Source organism: Hippoglossus hippoglossus, chromosome 12, assembly GCF_009819705.1.
Source record: "Hippoglossus hippoglossus isolate fHipHip1 chromosome 12, fHipHip1.pri, whole genome shotgun sequence".
NCBI classification, from domain to species: Eukaryota; Metazoa; Chordata; class Actinopteri; order Pleuronectiformes; family Pleuronectidae; genus Hippoglossus; species Hippoglossus hippoglossus.
The window spans coordinates 13,259,314-13,273,517 of NC_047162.1; the positions used below are offsets into that span (position 1 = coordinate 13,259,314).

At 40.9% G+C, this 14,204-nt stretch overlaps 2 protein-coding genes across 3 annotated transcripts in view; one reads left to right on the top strand and one right to left on the bottom strand.

The window, feature by feature from the left end:
• Window positions 1-8,163, top strand: part of morn5 (MORN repeat containing 5) — a 35,250-nt gene extending 27,087 nt beyond the window's left edge. Inside the window, exon 7 of the mRNA XM_034601918.1 lies at window positions 8,116-8,163. The gene's annotated coding sequence lies outside the window, so the exon portion shown is untranslated. The remainder of the gene's footprint in view (window positions 1-8,115) is intronic.
• rbm18 (RNA binding motif protein 18) lies at window positions 846-14,147 on the bottom strand. Of its 2 annotated transcripts, none has more exons than XM_034601920.1 (6): window positions 13,913-14,147; window positions 12,873-12,986; window positions 8,761-8,887; window positions 7,755-7,835; window positions 4,575-4,675; window positions 846-2,628 (listed from the first exon to the last, which is right to left on the bottom strand). In XM_034601920.1, the coding sequence occupies exons 2-6, from the start codon at window positions 12,977-12,979 to the stop codon at window positions 2,445-2,447; spliced, it is 600 nt and encodes a 199-aa protein (XP_034457811.1). In that variant the 5' UTR covers window positions 12,980-12,986; window positions 13,913-14,147; the 3' UTR covers window positions 846-2,444. The 2 variants fall into 2 exon arrangements, with proteins under 2 accessions (XP_034457811.1, XP_034457810.1); XM_034601919.1 differs by having other exon boundaries at window positions 7,749-7,835; window positions 13,913-14,110.
• Window positions 14,148-14,204: the final 57 nt, after the last annotated feature.

The following is a 14,204-nucleotide window of genomic DNA, read 5'->3' on the forward strand; positions in this document are numbered from 1 at the left end:
TTATAGTTAAAAAGAAGGGGGAGGGCGAGGACAGGGCTCCGTATGCGTGAGAAGGGTGGACACAGTTTGGACCAGTTATGACAGAAACTTTACTCACACTCAAACTCTACGGGTGGACGTTTGATATCTCAGGTTTTTACAGCGGCTGCCAGGAGGGAAAAATATATATTTAGTTATATGATTGCCATTTATTTGCTACTGGAAATATCCAACTGCTGCTGACTGCATAACGCAATAATGAACGCACGTATAAGTGGAGCTTTTTTATATTAGACAGAGTTGAGTTTATGTTAAAAGTTCACAAGTTTCTTCATTGAAAAATAAAACCAATTGCTTTAAAATTAATTTAATTAATTAAATTTTATATATTTGTTCAAATTCCAATGTATAGATTTGTTATGGTGTACTCATTTGCTCCCATGCTTTTAAAATCCCATTCGTGATTTCAGATCTTATTTTTCAAAAACTAAATATAGGTTATTTTATTCTTTAGAAATAAATTCTGCAAACACACAATAAGGAGAAGCATATTTAGGTAATGAAGGAAAGAAAAAACAGATAGCTACACAAACATCCATGCCACAATTATGACAAATTGATGCTCATTAAAATCTACAATGATGAAATAAAATGGATTCATTTAACAATAGATAATCCAGATAATTACAGGATATGCACGAGGCCACAAACCGGTTTAGATCGATGTTTCAATCATTGGTCCGATTCCACAATTATCTGTCAATCTATAGTTCACAAACACCAAAACCTAAAAGAATACACCCAGACCCCCCAAAAATAATAATAAAGCTTCGTCATTATTCTGCAGGAGAAACGACTGTGACATATTTGAACGAACGGGGCCTTTATTTTGAAAACAGATAAATGCGCACACATGGCACAAAGGAACCGTTCAGCTGATCTGACGAACATCAGAGATATTCTGCGATCTGGTGAATTTACAACAACAAAGAAATCAGAACAGGAAACGAGTGGATGATGTCAAGAGGTAGAATTTGGTTTCTCCAGCGCGCGTGAAATAATGTTCTGTCATCTTGTTATCGATCCGTCTCCCTGCTGCAGTGTTATTTATCTTTCATATTAAGATGCAAGTTAAATATTATTAGTTAAAATATATTTTTGCCCTGAAAATGATTTTTTTTTTACAGCCTCGCACTGCAGGTCACACAATTCAGATCACATCAACAACATCCCTGTGCTCCAGTAGAACAACACACAAAACAAGATTAAACCCACATTCAGTCAGCCTCAAAAGGATTGAAATTATTGACTCAAATGTTTTTGGGGATAGCACAAATTAAGAAAATATTTAATATTCCAGTAGAAAAAAAGAAGGAAATGGGGCTTAAAACATAATCAGTGTTTAAAATAACCAGGATTATTCAATTATTACAGAAAATGTGGGACGTCATGGTAATTCTATGTGGTGGAAAACATTTATGATCCATGCTGAATAACAGTGGATCTGCTTTTATTTGTATTTTAAAGAGGTGAAGCGAGGTTACCGCATTTCTTAAGATCCTATTCTTTAATATCAGCAACAGCGTTTCGGGCTGAGGGCATTTTAATGTTGCTATAACAGCACAACTCATTTAACTGAATCTTGCGTACAACCTATAAAATGTCATGAAACCACACGCTGCGGATGAGATATTCAATTACCTTTAATTGAAAATGAAAATAAAAACAATCTCCATGCCACATAACGTTTGTAAAAATGATTGGACTGCAGTCGTAGAAAAATTGGATTCAAGAAAAAAAAAGAAAAAGAGCAAATTATTCGGGGGAAAAACACGACACTTTACACGTAACAAACTGCTGCTCACACTAATTGTCGCTGAGTGGCTTCTCATTTAAACTCCATTAATACAAACCCGTTATAAATCCTATTTGCTTTCTCCTGGTTTGACGTCTTGAATCAAGACAAACACTGAAAAGTGAGGACCTCTCATTTAAATAATTTGATCTGGAAGTAAAAAAAAAACCCAGAATCTAATAATAATAATAATTTCTCTTTCCTTTAGTGCCTGCAAACCACAGCTGGATGATGCACCTGTGTTAAGTCTCTGTAACAAAGTGAAAGCACGAGAGTGGTGAGGGATCCAACCTGTACAGCAGTCAGGTTTGGGGGCGTCATTGAAGACTAAATGATAACTAATTATGTACTGTAACCAAAAATAATCATAATAATAATGATCGAAGCAATTCCAATAGGGTCCGTGCTGAGTGCTTAGGCCCTAATAATAAAACACTTTAGGTACTTCTCCATGATTACTCCTAAAAGAGTCAAAGTTCTGAAAGGAACAACTTCAAAAATCTTTTATTCCCAGATAAAGTCTGTATAATATCTACTGTATAGAGTCTGTTTGTGTGTAGGCGGGGGGGCTGAGCTGTGGTGGTGGTGGGGGTTGTCTCGGAGCATGGGGTCATCTCCTAAACTTGCGGAAGGGCCTGCTCTGGTTGTTGTGGTGGGATTTATTGTAGGGCTCCCATCGTTTCCTCTCTGGCGGTTTGTTGTGAACGTAGGCCGACGGGCCCGAGTAGTCATCGTCTGGGTTCTCATCCATCATCTGGAGCTTGGCCTCGATGGCGCGGATTTTAGCACTCGTGCTGGAGGAGGGGAGGGGAAAAAGGAGAGAGAGAGAGGAGATGTGAGGTGGGGAAAATACCAGTGTTGGACTTGAGGGTGAGAGACGGAGTGAGTGATGGACAGATCTCGGCTCGTGGCTGAAGGGGGAAAGAAGAGGAGTTATTAGTGCTCTCGGTATTATGGAGAGAAATGAGGGGAAAAGGGGGAACGAGCGAGAGACTGCGAGAAAATCTGAAGGAGCAAGTGAGAGGAGGTTGGGAGAAAGATTACGGTGCAGGTGAGTGAACGAGGAAACAAGTGAACGAGTAAGAGCGAGGGAACACCTAGAGGGGATATCGGTGGACAAAGCAGGAAAAGACTGTATATATTTCCTCCCCTGTTCTGTGCGGAGAGTGATTTTGAAGTTTACACTAGAATCAAAGTGTGCAACCTTTCCTGAGAAGCACCGCCGGCCAACGCTCTGCTACACACACCGGATTGTCTCGGCAAGAGTTGACACCGCGAGCACAAGAGGCCTTTTACCGACTTAACAGTGCTCGATGTGACTGGCGTGCTTACAGTGTGTGTGTGTGTGTGTGTGTGTGTGTGTGTGTGTGTGTGTGTGTGTGTGTGTGTGTGTGTGTGTGTGTGTGTGTGTGTGTGTGTGTGTGTGTGTGTGTGTGTGTGCATATGCTGATGTCAGGTCGCAAGTGTAGCCACAACAACGAAACACGTTGTAATTTACTTTGACAGAACTTTAGCGTTTCCACCCAGAAGCTTTCGGAGCCAAAGTGTGAGTCCAGATGAACTCAACTTGAACTGAGGTTTGTGGCGAAACGCAACGAGCACTCAGAGCTCCGCTGTGATCGTTTCAGGGGCCGAGCTGGAGGACAGAGGAGGATGTGTGGAGGTAGGTGAGCGACACAGGTTAATGAAGGAGGCAAGTATGTTCAAAAAGGTGTTTGTGCCAATCGGAACACAGCTACAGGTTAAACGTACGATGTGTAACTTCGGCCGGTAGGGGTCTCTCCATCAAAACAATAACAAGAGAACCGAGTTTAATGATGTCATGAAGCAGCATGAGAGTTGAAAATGTCCCTGATGCCTCTCAGGTGCAAATCATGTTTACGGATGAGGTAATGTTTTCAAGTTTTATTCACGTTATGCAGCAAAGACAAATTGATAATTGTGATCCATTACGAGCGAGCAATACAAACACAGCTAACTGGCTAACTGGCTAGCAGTGCGTTTTTCCTTAATCATAAGTTGTTTGACCTGGAAGTTGTAGCAATTGCAGAGTAAAGAGAAGAACACAATTAAAAGGCGACCAAAATTCCATGTCCTGTTACCTTAAATAAAATGTTGGATTTCTCTCGGTTGGAAAATTGTTGGAAACATTTTTAAATATGCAAACAAGTCAAGAAAACATATAACAAAGGTCTAGTTGTTTTTAAACATTTTGAAGAAGAATTGTTACATATAATATCTTTGAAGGGTTTATAGCTAGGGACATAACGCTACGCACTTTTGGACAATGTTTCCTCAAAGGCGTTTATGGCGTTGCACCCATGAAAGTGAGAGAAAGTAATGTGTGGAAATTGAAAGAGCTTGAGCGTCTCGCTCGTTCAACATCGTATTTCCGCTGCATGACGTGCATGTGAATGTAACAATGCCAGTTTCCGAGAGTTACAGAAATTGCCAGAGGAATGTTGTTTCAGATGCTGTTCGATCGTCCAACACACACTTAGCTTAGTAACTTCTGTCTCAGGCAATTGGTTAAAATGACATTTAGGAGAAAGTAGAGGCAAATCATTTATTCCTTAAGTTTACTGCCAGACAGTTTCTAACCGTGTCACGTAATCTCGTTGGAAAGGTTCAGTCTTCCTGTCATTTGGTTGGTTTATCTACTATAACAGTGTTTTCACATTCAACACTGTACACACGGTAACAGCAACGATTAGAGGGGTGTTGTGTGGTTTGTACCAACCTGAGGTGATTGGCTGTTAAGGCTCCGTCCTCTCCGGCACCGCTCGACGACGGCTCCAGGCTCGGAGGCATCGTCTTGTCGTTACGGAAACCTTCAAACCTCTGCAGATGACACACACATGGCCCAAACAAAACAAAAACAAAAAAACACAAACAGTGATGGACACAGATGGAGAGACACAAACAAAGGGATAAATTCACAGGCGAGAAAGAGACATGTAGATAGTCACAGAAACAGACAGTCAGTGGGAGAGACTAAAAGATTGACGACTGTCCTGTTGAGGCCGAGAGTATCTAATGCAGATTGTGTGTAGATGATGATGATGATGATGATGATGTGGATTACAGCTCACACCCAGCGTCTAATTACATCTAAAATTTTGTTGTGGCTGATAAGATTGGAATTTTTGTTTCTGCTAAATACACAAAAACTTGAGCATCACTTGTTTTTATTGTATGTAGACAGCATCAGACCTCCTGATAAACACTGACAGCGGTTCTCGTCAGAGCCAACTCCAGCTTCCTCCCGCAAACATGAACGTTACTAAACTGCTGCATTGATTTTGTTTGCGTCTGGTCGAACAGACAGAAACCAAACGGGAGCCGTGTGTGCGTCCAGCTCACGGTCACGCCCTAAAAGGCATGAGGGAGGATAACATGGGAGCAGCTGAGGAGCAACAACCAACGTCTGCACTCATTCCTTTTCAAAACCCCCTGCCACACATCTCCACCAGCCAACACAGACTTCGTCAAACCTGTGGAGAGAAAAAAAAGAAAGAGACAAAAACAGGAGTCACATGACGAGTATGAGAGACATCCCCCCCCCAGCCATGGGCAGGAATGTGATGCTTGGAAATTATCTGACAGTGTCCCGGCTGCTGGACGTGGCACCGAAGTTACATACATGCACGAAAAGCACACGCGAGGTCTTACATTCTGTCCTGAGAAATAAAGAACATGTAAAGCCAAGAATAGGTCTAAAACAATGACCGCTCCACCAGCCAGGACCCTTCCCTTCCACCTATTTCTAAAGGCCTGGAGCTGGAATGCATCAAAAACATCCCAATAGCCGACACTATAAAAACCTCACAGCTGGATTTGAGTGTTGAACGTGTAACATGGCTGATTACAGTCACACGTACGTTACGGTTGTTAACACAGCAGGTTCCTGATGATGTGGTTTTTTAAATTATAGTCGGATTATAATTCAATTCATGTGCAAATACATTAACTACGACTGCAGATACATTTTATTTTTTATTAAACTGATGATTATTTTCTCAATTAATCAACAATTTACTTGATTTTAACTTTAACTAATTAAAATTGCTTCTTTAAAAAAGGGAAATATTCAAACTTATTTTTAAATATTTTGTAATTTTATCTTAAAAAGGACATATTAGCCGATATCAGAACAGTTGCCAATTAATGTTGTGTCGATTGATTGGAATCAAGTATTCATTAATTTTTCAATCTTTAAATGTGACACATAATTTCAGTTTTTTAACCATCAACCCGACTGGGACTGGTGATGAAAACAAAGCCTGCATGGCCGAATCTGGTTCATTTACATGTTGGATGCATGTTAATTACTGTACATCGTCCCTTTTCAATAAACATTCACAGACAATATGGCTCAATTTATCAATATAAAACAATAAGACACAATTGTTAAACAGTTGCAATATTTGATTTGGAAATTCACGGATGTTTGTTAAGACTTGGACCAAACACTTCAATACTAAAATATACATCAACATAATTTCCTCTCTTTCAATACAATGTAATTAAATCAAGATGTAAGTCCGGAATTCTGTCGACGACTTCAGCACAAACTGTTTCTGACTCACTTATCCCATCATGTCACTTTCCGAATGCCACTTTCATGGGATGTGTGTTCCATGACTGAGCAGAACGATAATCAAACTGTTAAGAAAATCCCAAGTGACTGCCACTGACTGAGAAAGTCTGATATATTTAACTCTTTCAGGATAACTGAACTTTTATAGTTTATCTCAATAAAAAGGATGGAAGAAAGTGTAATCAAATAAAAAATACAACCTTTGCACCCAAACCAAAAACTGAAAACACACTCGTCCCGCATCTCACTCTCTCCCTCACTCTGCAGCTACACAAACACACGAGAGTATCCAGCAATCACTTTAAGACACAGTTGTCTGCGCTTCAAGTTTTGCACAAAGCCCTAACACTAGTTTCTGTATGTTAATGGAACTTTTGGGATAAAAACAGCTAAAATCCACAGTTTATCACAGCATCAATAACCTGACCTTCTTTTTTTGATTGTAACGGTGGATCGAGCTCAGCCACAATCAATGTGTGAGCAGATTTATCCGACAGCGTGTTGTCTTAGAGTTGACCTTGACCTCACTCTACTATGTGTTTGTGTGTATGCGTGTGTATGTGTGTGTAGGGCGTGATTCGTCTCTATACAGGATATCCCTTCACCCATTGCCAGTAGGCTGTCCATTGTTAAGAGACATACATAAGCTTTGCTGGGATCCCACTGCTCTGCATACACTGACCACTGGAGGACTAATGTGAGAAATGAAAACTGACAGATGCTTTTAATAGCTTTTACCAGAGGTACAAGTGGTGTCCCAGTCAACAATGTCCATCTTAAGAATTATTGTTTATTTCTTTCAGATTTCCACTCTTTATATCTTATCTCTGAAAGTCAATGATACAATGTTTTGAATGCACAGCTGTATATTTCCTCTGGCTAACCTATGGATATGGATATACCAATATATATATTGAATTTTTTTTATGTTTCCTAAAATGGCATTATCAAATCGTTATGACAAAGAAATGTAACTGAGGCTTCATATATTACAATTAAAACAAACTTTATAATCATTAATTAAGTAAAAAGAAAACACAAATACAACCAAATATATAAACATTTTATTTAAAAAAAATAAACCTTTTTTATGTAAAATTCAAACATGAATTGAAATCTTTTCTGCATTGATTATTGTGTAAAAGGAAAGTTCTCTGATAAGGCTGAGGTTGATAACGATACGTCTATGAAAGGTTCATATCGGCCGATTTCATCAGCCAACCTCTAAGTCAGGCTCTACTTTATATGTATTAATTCACTGAGCCATCAGGGTGTGTAAGACTTTAAATGTTGGAACAGGAGTTTGACACTCACCCTCACCTGTGCGTGCGCCCATCGCACAACCAGCTTCTTGGACAAAGCTAGCTTCCCATTTAAACACTGGATCGCCCGCTCTGCCTCCTGCAGGCACACGATGAAACAGAGGATCAGATCTTTTACAATTATGATTAAACATCAGCCGGGATGATTGATGAATGATGCACTCGAGTCATTAAATCATTAGTCCTCACAACAGAGAGACGGCAAAAACAATAATAGATGATGATGATGTGCCACTTCATACACGTAGACAACAACTGTGTGTGTTTCAGAGGCTGTGTGAGTAAATGCAGGTTTATCTGATCAAACGAGTGGCTTTGACGCTAAATTATATTTTTATGAAGTACTTCTATCTGTGTGTGTGTGTCTGTGTGTGTGTGTGTGTGTGTGTGTGTGTGTGTGTGTGTGTGTGTGTGTGTGTGTGTGTGTGTGTGTGTGTGTGTGTGTGTGTGTGTGTGTGTGTCAGCGGGTTTCTAAGTGTGTGTGAGTGAGTAAGATAAACACACACTTCCTCTGTATATTCCTTTTGGGAGGGCGTCATATCCCACTGATAGATAGTAGCTGTGAAACGAGATGTTTATCATGATCCCTGAGCTCAGTCCAAAACAAATACTGCCCGCTGAACCCCGAGAGGCTGAGCCGACTATTGACTCCTGTTCTAAAACAAATGCAGTCTTGCCGTCCGACTTGATTTGATCAAATAAAACCTGTGATCGGAGTCTGTGTAACACAAATCAATGTAGACACGGTACAGTATAGTACTAATCCCCGTGATTGACAGGTAGTGGATTTAGTAATTTATTGAAATTTAAAAGAATTTATCTGTATTTACAAGAATTTTACTTTCAAAATGTGTGACGCATGTTGCATGTAGTTTTTATTAAAAGAAACATTGGGGATAGACACTTGCGATAAGCAGAAAGCTCCACATTTAGCGCATCTAAGATTAGTTTACACAAACATATATAAAATAAATTAAATACAAATCCCTTCATCTTGTGTGTACCTCTCTGGTGCTGAAGTTGACAAAGCAGTAGCCCCGTGGCTGTCCCTCTAAAGGCCCCGACTTGTGGAACAGGAAGTCAAACTGTTTCACCTCCCCAAACCTCTCCAACAACTTCACCAGGTGATACCTGCGGAGACAGAGGTCGTAAGACAGAAGAGAGGACAGAGTCAAATCATGGCTAATATGTAGGTTTAGCTTATAAGAATTTATTCGAACTTTAACATACATGATTAAAACATCCCTTTATGATAAAAAACATGCACTATGAACAGTTAGCCTGCATAGACCTGTACCCCACATTGGATTTGCCAGCCTGAACTCTGTGTCTGCATCAGATGGGGCTAATGAGAATGACAGCTTTCTCTCCATGACACCTTTTTAGCAGCGGGCCAGCTGGTGTGGCAGCCACTGACAGTAAATCTTTTATTGAGACAATGCTGAGGATACAGTAGCAGGACAATGAGGGAATAAAACAGAGGAAGCCTAAAATCCCCCCTGGGCACCGAGCTCCGCACAAACATCCACTGGCTGTGTGGACCTGCCGGAGACTGTTGGACTACACATGAACACAGATATGCTGTCACCGAAGAGATATGTGCGAGTGTGTGAGCACATGTTGCTGTCGACGAGCTGCCATGGGGGAAAAATAAAACATTATTATGTTGAGAAATGTCTTCAGGGTCACATATAAACTGCATTCATTGCCGCTGTATATGGCTGTAAAAAACAGGTGCTGTCTGCCTGTTTCCAAGACATGCTGAGCAGCAGGTCCTTATTTCATTTCACTAATCAACAGTGAAATTATAATGTGAAATTATAATAGTATATAATTTGGGATTTTATGAGGCCTGTTTTTCTCAGATTGTCATCTTAGATCTCTGATACTTGTTGGGCTGCAGCTATGGACCAATTACATTACTGATTAGTTTGCAAATTATTCTCTTGATTCATTGTTTGTTCAATGACCTGTAAGAAAATTGATTAAAATATCTTTGAATACAAGGAAATAGACTGAATATTCATATACGAGAGGCTGGAGCCAGTGAGTGTTTAGCAGTTTTCCTGAAAAGAACTTAACTAACAGAAGAAATCAATCACTTGTTTTTTGCAGATTTATTTTCTGCCAATCGATTATAATAATAATTTAACAGCTCATATACAGCGTCTTCTTCAGTCATTCTTAACCCCTGAGAGGTGCCTGGTTAAGACCTTGAAAAGAAACTACACATTAGTAGAGAAGAAAAAAACATTTAATTTCCTCTTTTGGCTGAATTGATGAGAAAATGACATTTTCTCATGTATCACAATATGAATGTTCCTCTAATTCATACATTTATGGAATATAAAAAGATATATAATATAAACATGTATCTAATGACATCTTCCAGTGTCTTTGTTTCAGTGCTGTAACCTTGTGTCCAGTCCCAAGAATGAATGCTTCGTATGACAGGACAATGGGGACAGGACAATAATCAATTATTCAACCTTTGATTGTTTATTGTTGTTATTGTTATTGTTAATCCTGAATGTGTGTGTGCGTGTGTGTGTGTGAGAATAAGATTCAGTGTGGGTCACTGAGGCTGACTTGTGGCTTTAAGCTACAGGTTGTACTAATGTCTTCCACCCCTCTACGACTCCCTCGGGGGCTTTAGGCCAAGGAGAATTTCTGCTTTTCCCAGACAACACCCTGTAAGGCTCCCATGTGAAGGTGGCTCTTCCTGCACTATAGGCTTATTTAAACAGGAAAGACTATACTATAATAAAGTTATTACTTATAGGACTTTGCTTCACTCTTACTCAAACAGTTTGCCCACCGCTGAACTTCTGCAACGCTGATCAGGAAATGACATGTCAGCCAAATGCAACAAAGCTTAAATTCTGTATATCAAGTAATATCACGTGTTTTAATACTGATATATATTCAAATAAATACATGCTGCACATCTGTGCATATGGGTTAATGTGCGAGGGATCACTCTAAGAACATTTTTGGATGCTGGTGAGCTGAACTACAATGGGCCGCTCCTCCTGGGGGTTGTAAAAACCACCGGAGGAAGAGGAGGAGAGGGGCCGAGGAAAGGGAGGGAAAGGTGGGGGAGAGGAAGAGTAAAGTTCAGAGAGGGGATGTTGGTGGCAAGGTGAAAGGTGGAGGAAGAGGAGGAGGATGAGAAGCCAAGAGAAGAGAGGAGGTGAGGAGCCAGGTAGGAGAGATACAAGAGCTCAGGAACCCACAAAAGAGGAAGGAAGGAAAGGGGAGAAGGATTTGATCCAAAAAGGTGCAGGTCAGAGGGGAGACAAAATTAGAGAGGGGGAGGAATGGATTTGGATGTGGTGGGGGGGTGAGGGGGTGAGGGGCTGCTTTCTGCCAAGGCTGCGAACTGTAATTTCTATATAAGTAAGATGATGGTTACAAGGGCTTCTATTAAAAACCACGACAACTTCCAGACACACAACACAACACTTGTAGCATGACGGCCAGAAGGCGAACAAAGAGGAGGAAGGTGATGGATCACCACTAATGAGAAATTCCCTCTCCGAGCAACCAACAGAACAAAAAACATGGATATGTGGTGAAAACTGTGGTTCCACCTGCTGTGCTTCTGCTCGGTGAGAAAGGCAAAGACAGAGGAAAAGTCTCACTGGATGCAACAAGCACATGGGATTTCTACCTCCGCGACAAGAAGCTCTGAGAAGATCATTTGAGCAACGTACTGCTTTATTGTAAATTCAAATTAACCACATTTTCTTCCAAATGATTGAAAATCTGAAAAAAAAAGTGTCAAAGAAATAAAGCATCATCATTAATTAAACCTAAAATCCAAAATCTAAGTCTTGATTGATGACTCAGATACAATCTTGTAGCTCAAGAGATTAGATCTCTAATTACCCAAGAAAAAAAACTTGCACAATAATTTTATTCACTATTCATTTAATATTTTGAAAGCAACCTGTGTTGTCCCATGTTTTGGCATCACACACTCATAGTCAGCACCTTGCATTTCCCACATTCCCCCTCCGCACTGAGAGTTTTGCCCTGACTTACCGGGACAAACAGAGGGAGCACTACGTATGCTATCCAGGAGCTAATTAATCTTCCCAATCAGCATCAGGGGCCACGGGCATTTCTCTTGTTTTCCCTCTATACTGTAACGTAGTGGGCTATTTAAGGAGAAGTAGAGCAGAGCAGGGAAAGGGGAAGGAAACGCCTGTCTAGACTCCCACCAGAGCTGCTGCCCATACATTCTCCAGCAGCCCCCACAGGCACACAAACACACCCCTCACCCCAAGAAAAAAAAAAACTACCTCCTCTCCATCGCATCATACGTAACAGGGTTCTCCAATCCCCCCCCCCCCCACACACACACACACAAACAACTGAAGGATGTCTACTTGTATACATTATGTCGTGTAAAGCAAGACACACAAATAATGATCACAGACACCTCAGTGTGTTGAAGCCTGCACCTCCACCAGCTGCCACCCAAACATCACCTGTGTACTTAAACACGCTTGTCCGTGCACACACACCAACACACACACACCAGACTGACACAGAGAGAGTAAACAGGGCAGGTGAGTGAGGAATGATGGCTGCTCCTTAGCACAGCAGGTCTCCACGCCTCGCTGCCTCTCTTTCACACACCCAGCCCAGTCTGCTCAGTCTCAGGTTGCGACACACACACACACATACTATGCACACAGTTAATCAATCATATAAGTGCACACACAATGTGTTGCCTCTCTATGAGGCAGAGGCAGGCGAGTTAAAAAGCACTGCTTCAGGTTCATATTGTAGACTACGCAACAGCCTCCTCAGATTCAACACTTATTGCTGCTAAAACCAAATACTAACTTTGTTGTTCACTCAGGTGCCGAGCTCACATGTTGAAATGTTAAGATTTTTGACAAAATATATTTTCAATTTATATTCCAGTAACTTTTAAGGCCTTGAAATAGGATGATTAGATTGTATGTCAAAATAAATTGCACTGTTCTAGTTGTTTTAGCTCTAATGTAAACAGATGCATATGTATCAACATGTGACTGGACTCTTTAATAACCAATACTCAACACGATGCTGCAGTTTGTTGAATAATTGTGGGTTTACTCACTCTGTGATTTTGGGATCGATGTTGCCTAGCCACAAGCGGTTTCCATCATGGGACACACTCTCTGAAATGATGGAGGCATTTTCCACCGTCTCTGCTGCCGACGACATGTGGACTCTGAGCGAGGCGGGAAAAAGGAAGACTGAGATATTAGACTTTCAAATAAATTCAAGAGAAAATTTAAAGTAGCTTTTTAAACACAGCGCTAGACAAAAGACATGAAGAGAGAGAAGTGTTGTGCAGAAGAGTAAGCTGTTAATTGTAATATTAGAATATAATCTTACAAATTAGCACTATATTATATTTCTGAGAACTGTGGATAACATGATTGATCAGAAGGCTTGTGGGATATTTAGACACCTGATCAGAAATAATCTGATCTGCTGCATATTTAATCACATATTCACATTCAACTCTCAAGACTGTTCATAGACTCAGTGTTGTATTGATGGGATAAGGTCAAACTATCAAACCTGCATAGATTGGTAATATTGATAACATGTGGACAGTGCTATCATCTGAAAGATAAAAGTATAGAACCAGGTAATTTCTCAATCTGATTTCAATGCAAGACTAATTTCTGCTTTTAAATTATTGATATGAGATCTAAGCATGATGTTATATGAAAGCATAAATGCTCAGTAAGTATGTTACATGGACACAAACATGTGCAGATCAGTGATTGCATGTCTCTGGGTTTATTTGCAGTTTAGATACCCAGCCTCTGTCAGGTTGTGATGAAGAGTGAGTTTTTTATTCTTCAGAGCCTCATTAGAACTACTGTGCTCCCACAAAACCTCTACACACAACCAACTTCTCTCATTTTTGACCTGCTGCTAGCTACCGTTAGCTTAGCTGACACCGGGCTAACTTATTGGCGTTGGCTGGTTAACGCGGGGGTGTGAAGCGAGACGAGCCTCAAACATCCACAGTGTCACTCATTCGGTCACGATCGTGTAAAACCTTCCCACGAAACAGTTAACAGTCGGGTTAAAATGGAGCAGCGGTGTTAGCTAGCAGTTAGCGGGCTAGCATTAGCTCACCTCCTCGTTCTGTCTAACCTTCCTCAAACAGCGTCTGGTTCCTTCAGCTCGACCCGCCTCTGACCCCACTGTCGGGAGGATTCAGCTGCGTGGAAACGTAACACGGATCATTATTGAGCGAGTTCTTCTTCTCTGTGCGCCTCCTGCAGAGCGGGTCGGTGATGCTAGCTGGGGCCGATGGACGGTCGCAGTCTGACAACAAAGGCGCGGGGTGATGACATGCTTTGTTTAGCTGGATGCGGCGTTAGGAGGGAGCGCTCGGTTTGTTCACCCCAACACCCCCTCTCTTCGC